General features: G+C 38.2%; 1 protein-coding gene across 5 annotated transcripts in view; it reads left to right on the forward strand.

Annotated features, from left to right (window-relative positions):
* Positions 1 to 721: 721 nt before the first annotated feature.
* The window catches only part of CEP135 (centrosomal protein 135), a 72,918-nt gene continuing 59,413 nt past the window's right edge, over positions 722 to 14,226 (forward strand). Inside the window, exons 1-6 of one of the 5 annotated variants that reach the window (XM_026508935.4) lie at positions 722 to 971; positions 3,991 to 4,148; positions 5,630 to 5,820; positions 6,761 to 6,928; positions 9,686 to 9,827; positions 11,710 to 11,794. In XM_026508935.4, coding sequence (XP_026364720.1) covers positions 4,036 to 4,148; positions 5,630 to 5,820; positions 6,761 to 6,928; positions 9,686 to 9,827; positions 11,710 to 11,794 — 699 coding nt within the window. In that variant the 5' untranslated portion in view covers positions 722 to 971; positions 3,991 to 4,035. The remainder of the gene's footprint in view (positions 972 to 3,990; positions 4,149 to 5,629; positions 5,821 to 6,760; positions 6,929 to 9,685; positions 9,828 to 11,709; positions 11,795 to 14,226) is intronic. The other 4 variants (XM_048212023.2, XM_057309743.1, XM_057309742.1 and 1 more) reach the window with 4 other exon arrangements.

Here is a 14,226-nt window from a genome sequence, read left to right on the forward strand (position 1 = left end):
AAAACAAAGTACACGTAATGGAAACGTTAACAATATATGAATGGGTACAAAGTTATTGAGAGCAGTTACATGACATATAAGGATTAAGTACCTTTTCTGACTGTAACGCCTACTTGGGAAAGTAGTGAACAGAAAGGAATTGAGCTCCTCTCTGATTATGCAGAAATCTTCAAAGGAGACATGGAATTCTAGGATTTGACCTATAAGGTTTCTTTAAGTGAGCAAGCTCCCTACCCTACAACCAGTTTATTTCAATTTAATTCCCTTCAGAAATGTTTATTGTGGTAGGTGCTAGAGAAACATAGCTGAGTAAAATAATCTCTGACTCAAAAAAGTCACAGTTGTGGGGGCAGGGACAGACATAAAACTACGTTTTGATGGGATGGGCTATAACTCATGGAATCAAAACTTAATATTATACTCATGATGGGATGAGTATAATAAATGTGTCTACACAGCTTTACAAGGAGAGGGGTGTGGCAGCAATAGTTAATTTTATTGTGCGGTTGTCAGGGAAAGTTGCAAGAACCGTGATTTTTAGGTTGGACTTTCGTGGTCAGCAGGCGTTCACCTGGCGGGTGAAGGCTTGTCCGCTGCAGGAACCAAGGGCTGGCAACGAATCCCGCAAAAGAGAGGATCATTTCCGGCATCCACTGAAGTTCGGGGTTTCCCAGCCGCCAGGAGGCGCCGTGGCCGCGCGCCGTCCAGCCGTTGCGCTTCCGGGCACTTGGGCCCAGCGCCGCCATCGCGGCCGAGCGCGGCCCCGCCGAGCGCCGCGCATCGCCTGCGCCGCTCCCGTTACCGAGGCAACCGCGGCGCCGACTCCGCGCCGGCTGGGATCGTCTCTCCGCGCCATTTTCAAACTGTCCTAGCGCCGGAGCCAGAGTCTGGGGCGGAAGGAGTCAGCGAGGGAGGCGAGGCCCGAGGGGCGATGCGGCCGCAGGCGGAGGAAGCGGCGGCAGGAGCGGTGGGTGAGTGCCGCTGCGGGGGCGGGAGGCCCGGGCGCGGCAGCCGCGCTCTCGCCGTGGCCTCCTGGGAGGTCCCCGCGGGCCGGGCCCGGGTGTTGCCGGGAGGGATGCCGCGCGGCCGCGGGAGGAAGTGGGGCCCGGCCGGGCGCGGCGCGGCGACGCCCCGTCGGATCCACGTACGACACCCCTGCCCTTCTACACCCGGCAGAAAAGCTGCGGCCCGGAGGTCGACCCGGGGCAGCTCGAGCGTCCCTGTTTCCTTCCGTGCCGCTCGCCGTGGGCGTCTGTGCGGTATGCACACCCGCTTACGGCCGGCCGATGGGTTGATTTAAAAGTTAAAGTGCCCTCTCGTGTAAGAATCTTACATGCTCTTTGTAAAAAACAAAGTGCCCAGAAGCGTAGGACGGGAGCCATTTGTTAACCTTTGCCCTGCACCTTCGAAAACATCCCCTCTACCTTCCAGTCTGTATTATTTTAGTTTAGCGTGGAAGGACTGCGAGACAACCTAAGTTTGGTGTTTGCTTTGAGTCTCTGTGCATATAAACACCCAGAATACTTTTGTTAAAAATAAGATGTACTGGCTTTCAGACACCCACCTCCCCAGAGGTAAGCTAGTGAGTAGTTCTAAACACGTATGCGTGGGGGACCTCCAAACCTAAGTTTTTATGTTGTGCTAGAAACTTTAAGTATAACAACGATGTTTGGGTGATGTAGGTGACGGAAGACAGCAGCCCATAGGTCAGGATGTTTTTTGTTCTTCTTGGGGAGATTGTAATCTTTTCCATCAGTCCTGTGTTTCCATTATTTATTTATTTTTTTGATTCGTATTCATTCTCTGTCTCAGCCAGTATGTGAGGAAGTATTATTTCTGGGTAATCAAAGTTGGTACCAGACAAAGAGGAGGAATGTTTGAGTGGTGAGGCTCTGCTAGTTCTTGACAGCTGTATTTACGATGTCTCCAGGAGATTCTCTAAAACACCTTGCATCAGTCAGGTCACTCTTGTGGAAGGAACCTAGAAAGTCCATGGGGATGCCACTAAAAGAAAAGGTTAGCAAGAGTGTGGAGAAAGAAAGATTTGTAGAAAGGAGTAGATTAGAAGTGATGTGGCAAGTTGCTGCAGCTTGGTATAGATACTACACTTGATCTTATCCAAAAGTCCAGGAAGCAATTGCAGCTTGGTACAGAAACCAGAGTGCTAAAGCAGGACCCAGGAGACCTGAATGACCACCTTCTTTGTGGCCCAGTGGTTTGGGAAAGTTGCTCTCTAGAGGCAGCCTTTCCTTGCCTTTGAATAGAAAGAATGTCTAGTATGTCCTGTCTCCCTTACAGGGTAAGTTGTGAGGATCAGTTTTGCATGTACTCCCATGCATTCACGTTTGGATCAGTTTTGCGTGTACTCCCATGCATTCACGTTTGGATCAGTTTTGCGTGTACTCCCATGCATTCACGTTTGGATCAGTTTTGCGTGTACTCCCATGCATTCACGTTTTATAAGTTGTGAAAAACAATAGAGATGTTAAAACAATTTATTTGGCTTAGATATATGAGTACTAGGACTATATTTACCTGGCAAAGGTTAGAAAAGAGCAAAGGTTCTACACAAGCAATCTTTAGAAAACTCCATTTTAGGGCACGTTGATATATCTATTCAATATATTCATAAATATTGAAAAAGACAAGGATAAAAATGTGTGTAGAGATTCATATGTGTTTGTGTCTTTTTTTTTAATGGAAGTAAAATTTACATGGCGAAATGCACAGATCTCAAGTGTACTATATGAAAACCTTTGATAAATATAATACACTTGTGTAACCAGTGTACATAATATTTAACATAATATTTTCATCACCTCATAAAGTTCCCTCTTAACCCTTCCAGTCTCCACCCACTCCTGTTGACCCAGCCCACAGCTGTTCTGGTTTCTGTCTACATAGTTTCATGTTGCCTGTTCTTGAATTTATGTAAATAGAATCATACAGTATATGTGTCTGGCTTCTGTTGCTCAAGTAATGTTTTCCAAATTAATTCATGTGGTTGACATGCATCAGTATTTCCTTCTTTTTTATCCTGAGTGGTGTTATATGGTACAAATATCTCATAGTTTATCCTTCTGCTGTTGATGGATATATACGTTGTTTCCAGTCTGGGGCTATTATGAATAAAGCTGTTATGAATATTCTTGTAGAGTCTGTGGATGTTTATTTTCATTTGCTTGAATAACTACCTAGCAATAGAATTATAGAGTTCTAGGGGAGAAGTTTAACTTTATAAGAAACTGCCAGAATTTTTCCACTGTGCTTTTACATTTCCATCAGCAACGTGAAGATTCCAGTTACTCCAAATCCTTGACAACATTTGGTCCCGTGCTTTTAATTTTAGCTATTCTAGTATGGGCGAGATTGTACCTCACTGTGGTTTTAATTCATATTTTGCATATAACTAATGGTGGTGAGCACCTTTTCATATGATTATTCCTATTCAGTTATCTTTGCAAGGTGCCTGTTAAAGTCTTCAGCCCATTTTCTTACCCGATTTTCTTTATTAGTAGGATTGAGCTGTAAGTGTTCTTTATGTATTCCATATACAAATCCTTTGTCAGATATTATGAATATTTTCTCCGACTCTTTCGCTTTTTGTTTTCTTAATGGAATATTTTGATGGGCGACATTTTTAATTTGATGAAGTCCAAAAATTTATCAGGTTTTTCTTTTGTATTTAGTGCTTTCAAAAGAGGCTTCTCTAAAGATTCTCTGCCTACCTCAGGCTTGGGAAAATATTCTTTGTTTTCTCCATTATTTTTTTTAACTTTTATGTATAGGTTTATTAAGAGATACTTATTTTAGTGCAGAAACATGACTATCATAAGGAGCATTTAAGTCAGTCTAAATATTCCAGAAGGCTGCCTACCTGAAGAGAAAGAAAAAAAACAGTTGCTTCATATTGAAAGAATCTTTTCTTCTTATCATGAAATAGTAATAATAGCCATAATAACAGAATAATGTTTTACTCTTTTCTTTTAGGACTTTAATTTTGAGGAGTGAATAAAACTCGTTTTGGAAGACAAGATGACTACAGCTGCAGAAAGAAAGTACATTAATATTAGAAAAAGATTGGATCAGTTGGGATACCGCCAGACTCTGACAGTGGAATGTTTACCGTTGGTAGAAAAACTTTTCAGGTAAAGATGAAAATACAGTTCTAAACCTGCGCGATCTTTAATCCCATTTATCTAGTTTCTATTAAACTTCATGTTACAGTAAAGAAATAGGTAGTTGTTGTTCTTTTTTTTTTTCTAAGTCCATCAGTCATCTGAAGCTCATTTATTCTTAGATCCTACTCCCATATCATCAGTTCAGGGCGTCCACGTTGCAAAACTCTGGGGGTCACCTTTCACACTCTACTGTTGAGAGTAGGTTTTCTGAGAGTTCTCCCTGAACAGAATTACAATTTTTTAATGTGGTTTTCTGATATCGTTGTGTGTTCTATGTCTGCCCATTAGTCTTTAATTACTGTGATTCAATAAAGGTTTTTTCATACGTGGTTGGTCATTACTTTAGCAATTACATGTTACTTTAACTGGAAGATTCTATGTCCTTTTGTTCTTTTCCATTTTTTGTTCTTTCCTTGAGACTGGAGCAGGGAAATTGCTTAGAAAGCTTTTGCAGCAGGGCTACAAGCTATGATGATGGTAAGGAGAGAATGGAGGAAAGATATTTGGTGCTCTTTATTATGCCCTCCAGAACCCTTCATGATCTAGTTCTAGCTCTGCGATTCAAGGTTGGAGGATGGGTGAAGTATGTCTAACTTTCTAAGAAACTGGCAGACTTTTTCCACAGTGATCTAATACACTGACAGCTTCATCTCCCATGTATTTAACCTTTGGAGCTCCCTAAACATATACACTCCCCACCAGTCTCTCCCCTTGGTCTCTCCATGTGCTATTCTGTCCGCCTGGGAAATCCCTTGGACCTCTCCCTTCTGCCCTATGCTTGTTTAGCTCTATGGCCTGCAAGATTGTCACATCTGCTACATGTTACCTTCAGTACTTATCATTGTTAGAAACTTGTTTTTGTGTTTCCTTTAGAATGCAAACTCCATAAGACTAGAGACTGACTTTACCTCTGCTATATCTAGTACGGGCTGAACACATAGTTGTTGAGTTTATCACATAGTGTTATAACTTTTGACAAACTGTCAATAGGATATAAGCTCCATGATAGTGTGTTCTATATTGTGTTCCCTGCTCAGTAAATACTGATGGAATGAATAGTCTACTGGTCTATATTCTCAGAGGTAAGGAATCAATTCTTATTCTTATATACTAGCAGTTAGCTTATAGCAGGCATTCAATAAATCTTTGCTGAATGTACAGATAAGTTTCATAGGTTCCACAGGATCAGGTGACTAACTGGACATGGGGGATGAATGAGAGGAGAGATTGAAAGATGATTCCAACTATGTGTATATTTCATAACTTTTAATCTTGCTTGAGAAATTTTTGAGCACCTGGTACCTTGAAAGGCTCCTAGTGTTTTTGTTTGTTTTTAGATTTGACCTCACTTAGTGTTAACATGTAAGTCTTTTTTGAAATATATTTTGTGTTATTAAAAGTTAATGGAATGTTTCCTTGTATTTACATTTTCTATTCTTTAATTTCAGTGACCTAGTTCATACAACAGAAAGTCTTCGGAAATCAAAATTATCTACTGTGAAAGCTGAAAAAGAAAGTGCCAATTTTGATTTTGTTTTGGAACCTTATAAACTTGAAAATGCAAGGTTGATCAAGGAAAATAATGAATTATACCTGGAATTAATGAAACTGAGAGAGCAATCAGGCCAACACATTAAAGGTAAAATTTTGTGATTTTTAAAATGTCATATTTTTTGCCCTTTTTGTTTTTTCTGTAGGAAAAGCTTATGTGTAGTATCGTGATAGTCTTCCTGCTAACAGGCTTGAAATAATGTAGAGTGCATTGAAGAGTTCCCAACAAGGAAAATAAATATGCATTTCATAGCTATAATCATCGTCACTATATGTCGATTAAGTTTTTAGAATTAAAATTGCTGTAGAAAGATGCAGAACATAGGTAATACAGTCAGTGATATTGCAGTAGTGTTGCATACTGACAGACAATAGCTACATTTGTGGTATGCATAGCATAACTTACAGAGAAGTTGAATCACTATGTTGTACACCTGAAATCAATGTAATGTGTCAACTATACTCAATAAATTTTTTAATTAATAAAAAAATTGCTCTAGGAAATATTAAATGCTTAAAGTAAAGAAATGTCCTTGAAAACTTTCACTTTTCCCTTACTGAAAGTAAGAGGGCTAAAGTCAGGTGAAAGCCTTGTATCATTCTGATTCTTTAATACCCCTGTCTTCGAGCTGGAAGATTGAATAGAATGATTTCAAAGGTACTGGACAGAGGGTAATTGTACGGTTATCTTCTTGTTACAAATTCTTATATCAGTAGAAAGCCCTGTCTGATACCTGGCATGAATTCATAATCCCTCAGCTACATACCTAGTTGACTGGATTGGATCAAATGCCATAATTTATATTAAGCCATATAGCAGAAGAAAAATATAATTCCCTTTTTTGTATAGTGACTTATTTGTAGTTTTGTTAATAGTGGTAGAAGAGGTAATAGCCTTTCAGACAAAGGCTTGGGTAAGAATCAGATGGAGCCTTTCAAATTAATGTGACTTTTGTATTTTGTGAAATGGAAGGACTTCATAGATTTCCTGATCTGTAAAATGGTCCTTGAATCTTTTTCATTTTAAGAGTTGAAAACTACGTTGAAGAAGTGTGCACGTGAAACAGCTGATCTGAAATTTCTAAATAACCAATATGTTCATAAACTCAAACTTTTGGAGAAAGAGAGCAAAGCTAAGAATGAAAGAATTCAACAACTTCAAGAAAAGAATTTGCACGCTGTAGTACAAACTCCAGGTGAGTCTGCCCCTTCTCAAAACAAATTGTACACGTCTAATCTTTTAAAGAGGTTAAAGCTGTTGGCTAAAATGAGACTTTGGACTTTCATGCTTAGACTTTAGTATTTGAAAAGATGATTTTGGATTGTCACATAAACTTTTAAATTTATTTCTTAAGATCTAGGTAGTATTTTATACATGTGCTTAGAAACTTACATAATAGTAGGTTCTTAGATGTAAGTAGTCTAACTGACTTCAGTGCCCGGTGTTTTATTTTCTTAATCGTTACTTTAACTTCTTTTTAAAATTATTGTTATTATTTTATTTTAGTGGTTTTTTTCCAAGTCCAACTGTATTCAGTTTTATTAAAAATACCCGTCATAAACAATCCTGGTATTTCAGGGAGGACATGGGCAGACAGTCATTAGCAGTATACAACTTTCAAACTCTGTTCTTCAATTGACTACTAACATCAGAAAGCCACTATAAAACTCAGTGAAGTCTTCATGTGATGATCTGAACAGAGAAGGTTTAGGGTGAGGGTTGACGGTTCACACTTAGCATGTTGTTTAACATGTTTAACAAGTGAAACAAAAATGGCAGAATCATCAATCTGAAGATCCACAAGCTAAAAAAGGAACTCTTTTGAGAGATGCCATCTCAATATTACCATTATTATTTTAGTTATAAAGGTAATCCATACTCATCAAAGAATTTGGAAATGACATGTTTTCTGCATTTTTTTTAGTTTATTTTACTTTTTTTAGCTTTATGTTCAGTAGGTCTATAGAAAGAGAAAAGAAATGAGGGGGCGTATCCAGAGTTGAGGGTAGTTCAGGCATAAAGTTGGAAGAATCACCAGTCCCAGTGACAAGATCGTCAAGATGTCTGAATCACGGGATTAAGATGATGGGAGTGAGTGAGGCATAGGATTATGAGATGAGGCGGCGACTGAGGAGTTAAGAGCACCGTGAGGACCAGGAGGCATTTGGTCAGAATGAAGACTGTGATCAGAAGGGAGTTGGAGATCTAGACGCTGGCACAGTTCTCAGTGGTGACGAACTGTCTCAGTAGTGACAGTCATCTTACGGTGTCCCTGTAGCCGTCTGGAACCAGTAGAGGATTGACATGTCAGGAAATGAGATTGGGGGGAGGGCTGTGGACTAAAGGCAAAAAAGATCAAGAAACATGGGAGAAGGTCTTGGAAGTAACTAGAAGATTAAGGGGAAAAATGAGGATAATCAGGTTTCCTGAGGGTGGAATGGGGCAGATTCCAGAGAGATTCACGTGGTGTAGTCTGTAGAATTCAGTGAATGAATGTGGAAGACTTGGGAAGTAGAGGAATTCCCAGATTTCTGTTTCAAGTGAATGAGTGGGTGGATGATGGTACTGTTTTTAAGATAGAGAAGGTGGAAAGCAGAGCAGGAGTTCGCTTTTGCATGTGTCGTATGTTACCCGTGGAACATCCGCATTGAGATTTCTAGTACGCAGTGGGATATGTGGATCTATTTTTAGATGTGTGGTCCCAGATGGAAATTCGAATTTGAGAGTCATTGGAGTATTGTGGGAATTGAAGCTATAGATGCAGTAGGAATTATCTATGAGATTATGTAGACTGGAAAGAGAGAACAGACCCTGAGGGGAGGTTGGTAGTTAAAGGACTGGTGGCAGGAGAGGGTCTTTAAAGGAAACTGAGAAGGAACAACCAAGGAGGAAAACCAAGATGTAAGGGTAGGAGAAAATGATTTACCTTTTTTAGGTGTGTAACTACAAGCAAATCATTTAAATACTTTCTTCATCCTCAAAACAATAGATATGTGTACAAAATGTGTCAGGATCCTAATGAAGACACAATTGTAGATTATGTTTGTTCTTCATGCGGATAAATTCATTTTTCCATTGCATGTCTAATCTTGGCCAGGTGCTGGGGAAGGTAAATTATCCATGTAATTTGGATGTATCTGTCCATTAAAAGAAATTACTCCTGCTGGTTTTAAGGATAATTAAGTAGACATTCCCCACTAATTCAGGTTATAGCATCACTTTATATTAACAGATGACATTCATTCATTATATACTAATTTTGCTACATAAAGTTTCTGTTATCTGCTCTTTTGGCATTGCTTATAAGCATGTTTATTTTAGTTATCACTGCTTTAACCTTCTCATTTGATAGTTTTCTGCTGGTGATGATTTCTTGAGTTCATAAGAGCAAATACCACAAGGCATGCTCAACTTTTAATCCTGCCAAAGTCTTGTTCCCATCTAATGGAGGAATATATTACATCTGGGTATATGTACTAAGCATGCCGAAAATAAAACTTGTTTTATAACCATGTCTTGTTGAGGTTTTCAGGAATGCATTGTTTAGTTAAAGATCAGGGTGTGAGTATATATATACATCAGGGAGGAGATATTTTATCATTAGGTAATACGAGCTAGAGACATCCTTTGTAACAAAAAGCCTAACCTTCTGGAATATTTAATTCTCTTTTTTTTTTAATAATAATTTTTTATTATGTTAGTCACCATACAGTGCATCCCTAGTTTTTGATGTAAATTTCCATGATTCATTACTTGAGTATAACACCCAGTGAACCATGCAATATGTGCCCTCCTTAATACCCATCACCAGCCTATCCCATTCCCCCACCCCCCTCCCCTCTGAAGCCCTCAGTTTGTTTCCCAGAGTCCCTAGTCTCTCATGGGAATATTTAATTCTAAGGCAGTGTTTTGTTTCTTTTGAATGTTTTTGAAATACACAATTGTGTTTTAGGTGGCAAGAAAAGAAGTATTGCTTTTAGGCGCCAGCGTATGCAGATTGACGAACCAGTCCCTCCCTCTGAAGTCAGTTCATATCCGGTTCCTCAGCCAGATGACCCTTACATTGCAGACCTCCTGCAGGTGGCTGATAACAGGTGCATTAAATAATTTTTTGTTGGTTTCAATTAATCATTTGATTAACCGTAAGTTCCTTGATGCTAGGGCTTCAGTCTTTGCTGTTGTATCTCCAGGGCCTAGCACAGAATTTTGCATGAGCACTCAGGAAGTACTTTCTGAATGTTCCCTGAATATAGACTTTTTTTACTTGTTTTAAAACTTTGATCTCAAATAGATCATAAATCTGATGTTTCTGTCCATACTTGCTTTAAAATAATTTAGTGCCATCTAGAAGCTATTTTAGTAAAGTTCGTCTTTTTGCAGGACTCTCTCACTTCAGATATGTCAAATGCCAGTGACCGTGAATAGATTTGTAGCTGGCTTTGAAATTCTTGCTTCATGATTCTCTAGCTCTGTGTGCTTGTTTTTCCTTAAATTGGAATCAGATATAAATTCTATTTAAATAAAACTTCATCAAGGTCTATGGGAAAAGCATTATGTAAGTGTTCTGGGGATGTAAAGATAAGTAAGATGGTATTTCTGCTCTTCAGAAGGTTACATTCCAATACTAAGATGAGACAAGGAATACACAGAATACCATTAAGAAAATTTTAAGAGGTTCAAAAGAGCAAGAGAACACTTGTGACAGCCTCTGGGGTCATAGCGGGAAAAACATCCTAAAATGTGTACTACATTAGTAAAAATGGTTCGTTAGTATGGATACTTTTTATTTTGTAGATTATACAGAGAATATGGAGGAGTTTTTCCACTTTATTAACCTCATAACAATCTAAAGGAACACTGGTGGAGGTACTGATTAGGATCTCTTAGTTATTCCCACACACTGTTACATAACTGTGTTTATACAGTTACCTGAGCTTAGTTGTGAAATATTTTGTGGGGTTGTTTTTTCTGTTACAGTTGTAATCTAGGACTTCTCAGCAGTGTGTTAGTATATTTAAGGAGTTTTTGGTCTGTATGTATGGCATTTTCTGTCTGTAATCTTTTTCCTTAACATCTTTCTTTTCTGTCAAACCATCATAGGTGACATTAGTCTGTTGATGATCTCGGTTGTTTTCTTTTGCACATATACATTTTGTTTGTATTCAGAGTAATTCGTGTGCATACATATGAGTGCAGTTGCATACCTACTTTTCTCCTAAACCTAGATTAGTAGAAAATACTGGTTCCAATAACAGCAGGGACAAGGTGTGCCAGCCTCACTTACTCTACTTCACAGAAAATCTCTCTTAAACGCAGACCTGGCCTCAGGCTTTATTTTTCCAATATGAAAGTGGTTATGTCATATTTATGTTAATTTTTGGCAAAGTTTGATGTAATACAAATACATTTGGGTAGTTGTAGAATTGAGGTAATTTGGGCAAATCTTAGTTTTGTTAGAATGAACAAGTTCCAGAAAGGAGTAGGTTTTTGCTGTAGTTATTTGGTAAATTATAGTATTTCTCAATATTTTTCTTCTCTCCAGGATTGCAGGGTAATTCATTAGAAAATACAGGGTCATTTAGGGTCAGAAAACATAGGTTAGCCCCTTAATTCTGGGCTAAACTCTAGTTTCCTGAACCTGAGAATTGGCAGCAGTACCTCAAAGAGTTTTAAGGATCAAAATGCAACAGTAGGCTTAGTGTATCTGATTTTCAAATGATTTACCACTAAATTTTTGAAATCTGTTCTTGTAGAATTAAATCTCCAAGATGATGTACTCTGTGCTGTGGTTCGGAACCCTTTGGCATCGCACTTCATACCTTACTGAGAAATAGAAAATAGAGAATTCACAGGAGAACATATCTAGTTTCATTTCTTTCTTTCTTTCTTTCTTTCTTTCTTTCTTTCTTTCTTTCTTTCTTTTTTTTTGTATTTCTTAACAAAAGTATATTGGCATTAGTTATAAATGTGTTTCAGAATTCAAGAACTTCAACTGGAAGTCCACCAGTTAAAAGAAAAGTTAGCAATGATGGAAAGTGGACTGAGAGATTATACTGAGCAGGTATGATTTTTATTTACTTCCATAGCAGGGATGCATGGTCTCATTGTTGAGATGGGTATGCTGTGATTGTAAATAAAGTTGGGTTATATTTGGTATTACTGATGCTGAATTTTTATACAGCTTTTATCTTTTCCACCGATTTGTTAATAGAGATAATAGCTGGAGTGGCTTAGCTGGCTTTAGAGCAAACAGTCCAGTCCATTATGCATTGAGGCAAATAGTAGTTTTTTGGGGTTTCTTTAGGTGAATCATCGATCTCCCCAAACATTGTAACCATATTACTTGTTTCCATCTTCAGGTATTTTACTGAAGTGTATTATGCTTTACAGTGGTATCATAAATAATTTTTTTTTTTTACTCTTACTATAGATTTTTTTATTTGGAACATAAGTCTTGATAGTTACTCTTTTGTGGTACCATATTTGTTGTGTGCTTTCTCTACAACAACTAGTAAAAGAGTTTTTTGAAGAAGCAGGGGAATTAATATATGAAGGTTAGATCATAATCATAAAAAGCTTGTTCTTTCATACCTTCTGTTGGTGTTTGGCTAAATTCTGATTCGTATAATTTCAGGCTTGCTTAATATGCTTACTGAAGCTTAAATTGGGTAACACTTTTTTTCATTTTCTGCGTATGACTGCATTTTTTTGGAGTGAAGTGATCTGCACATACAAAATAGATAAAATTTATGGTATAACTGTTAAGTTTGTAAAGTACTTCGAAGATATTTGGATAAAAATGGAGTAAAAAGGAATTGTGGTCGCGTCAACCAAAAAACTCACAATATGGTGAGAGATTGAAAATATCAAATATGCACAAGTTGAATTGTTGATATTTTTCAATTTATAATCACACTTTCATCACATTTTTTCCAAGTACTTTATGAACACAAGCTGACCAGTCTTTACCATCTCTGTGAGGTAGTTGAGGTGTTTGGAGAAGATAGCCTGACCATTCTGACTGAAACCATCAATTTATTATGGTTATCAATTTTAGTTGAATCCACCCTGCTGCCTATCTTTTTGTTTTAAGTTCTGTTTTTCTCGGTCTGTATTCCAGATGTTGCTGTTCTCCACAAGCTCTTTCCCCAGCCTATAATAAATGCTCTCCTCAGGATACCACCTTGTTTCAACTTTGTTTCTACATTTAAAATTAGCAATGTTCACAGTGTGGCGTTCTTCCTGTTTAAGGCTTAGTCTTTGTACCTGGGCTCTTGGCTCTATTTCCTCTCTTCTCCTTTTTTTTTTTTTTTTTTTTTTTTTAGGATTCTGTATATTTATTTGAGAGAGACAGAGAGAGAGAGGGCACAAGCAGGGGGAGTGGCAAGCAGAGGGAGAGGGAGAATCAGGCTCCCTACTGAGCAGGACCCTGGGATCACGACCTGATCCGAATTCAGACGCTTAACCAGCTGAGCCACCCAGGTGTCCCTCTTCTTTTTTTTTTGCCTTCATTGATATTCTTTTTTTCTTTAACAAACACTTAAATGGCCACTTTACAACTAATGCTTTTAATCTCCCTAACTGTCCTAGAAAGAGGTGCTATTATGGTCATTACTAACGTCCTCTAAAAAGATCTCTTTTAACTACCTCTCCCTCTTGCTGGTGCCTTCTCCTCCCTCATGCAAACTTCTCTAAAGAGTATCTTGGTCTTCTGTCTCCACTTCTTCACCTCTTGCTGTCCTATTGCGTTCTGGCTTCTGCCTCCCATTACATAAATTGGTCTAGTTAATGACACCATGACATTAATTGCTAGATCCAAAAGGATATTTTAGTCTTTATTTTCTTTACTTCTCTGTAGTATTTGTCATTATTGATAATTTCTCTTTAAAATGCTTTCATGACTTCATTTTCTTTCAGTTTTCACTTTTTAAAAAATCTCTTACCATTTCTTCTTTGCTTTTTTCCTCTACCTGTTCCATGAAGTATTACTGTTTTTTAGGACTCTGTCTTTGATCCCTCTCCTTTCCTGGTATATTTTCTTAGAAGGTCTCATTTACTCTCTTGGTTTAAAATATTCCCTGTATGTTAATGACTTTTCAGTCTTTCTGGCTCAAATCTCTACACAGCTCCAGACCCATATATCCAATTTCATACTGGGCATTTCCACTTGGATGAAAGCTCTTCATATCATATGCCTAATACTGAACTTGTTATCTTCTGCCTCAAGTCTATTTTCCCTCCTATATTCTCTACTTTGGTTGGTAGCATCACCATCTGCCCAAGCCAACATTCTGTAGTCTTTCTAGATCTCATTCTCTTCCCTTCAGATACCACTCACCAAGTTCTGTCACTTCTAAGTACTTTGTAAACTTACTTTTTCTGCTCTAACCTATCTCACTGTTTTATGCCTTATTCATCTCTCAGACATTCCTCCAATAGGTCTCCCTTCCTCTGGTTTTATTCTTATTCATCTTTTAGTCCAGAGCAATCTTT

This window comes from Ursus arctos, unplaced genomic scaffold (assembly GCF_023065955.2).
Source record: "Ursus arctos isolate Adak ecotype North America unplaced genomic scaffold, UrsArc2.0 scaffold_9, whole genome shotgun sequence".
In the NCBI taxonomy this organism is placed as follows: domain Eukaryota; kingdom Metazoa; phylum Chordata; class Mammalia; order Carnivora; family Ursidae; genus Ursus; species Ursus arctos.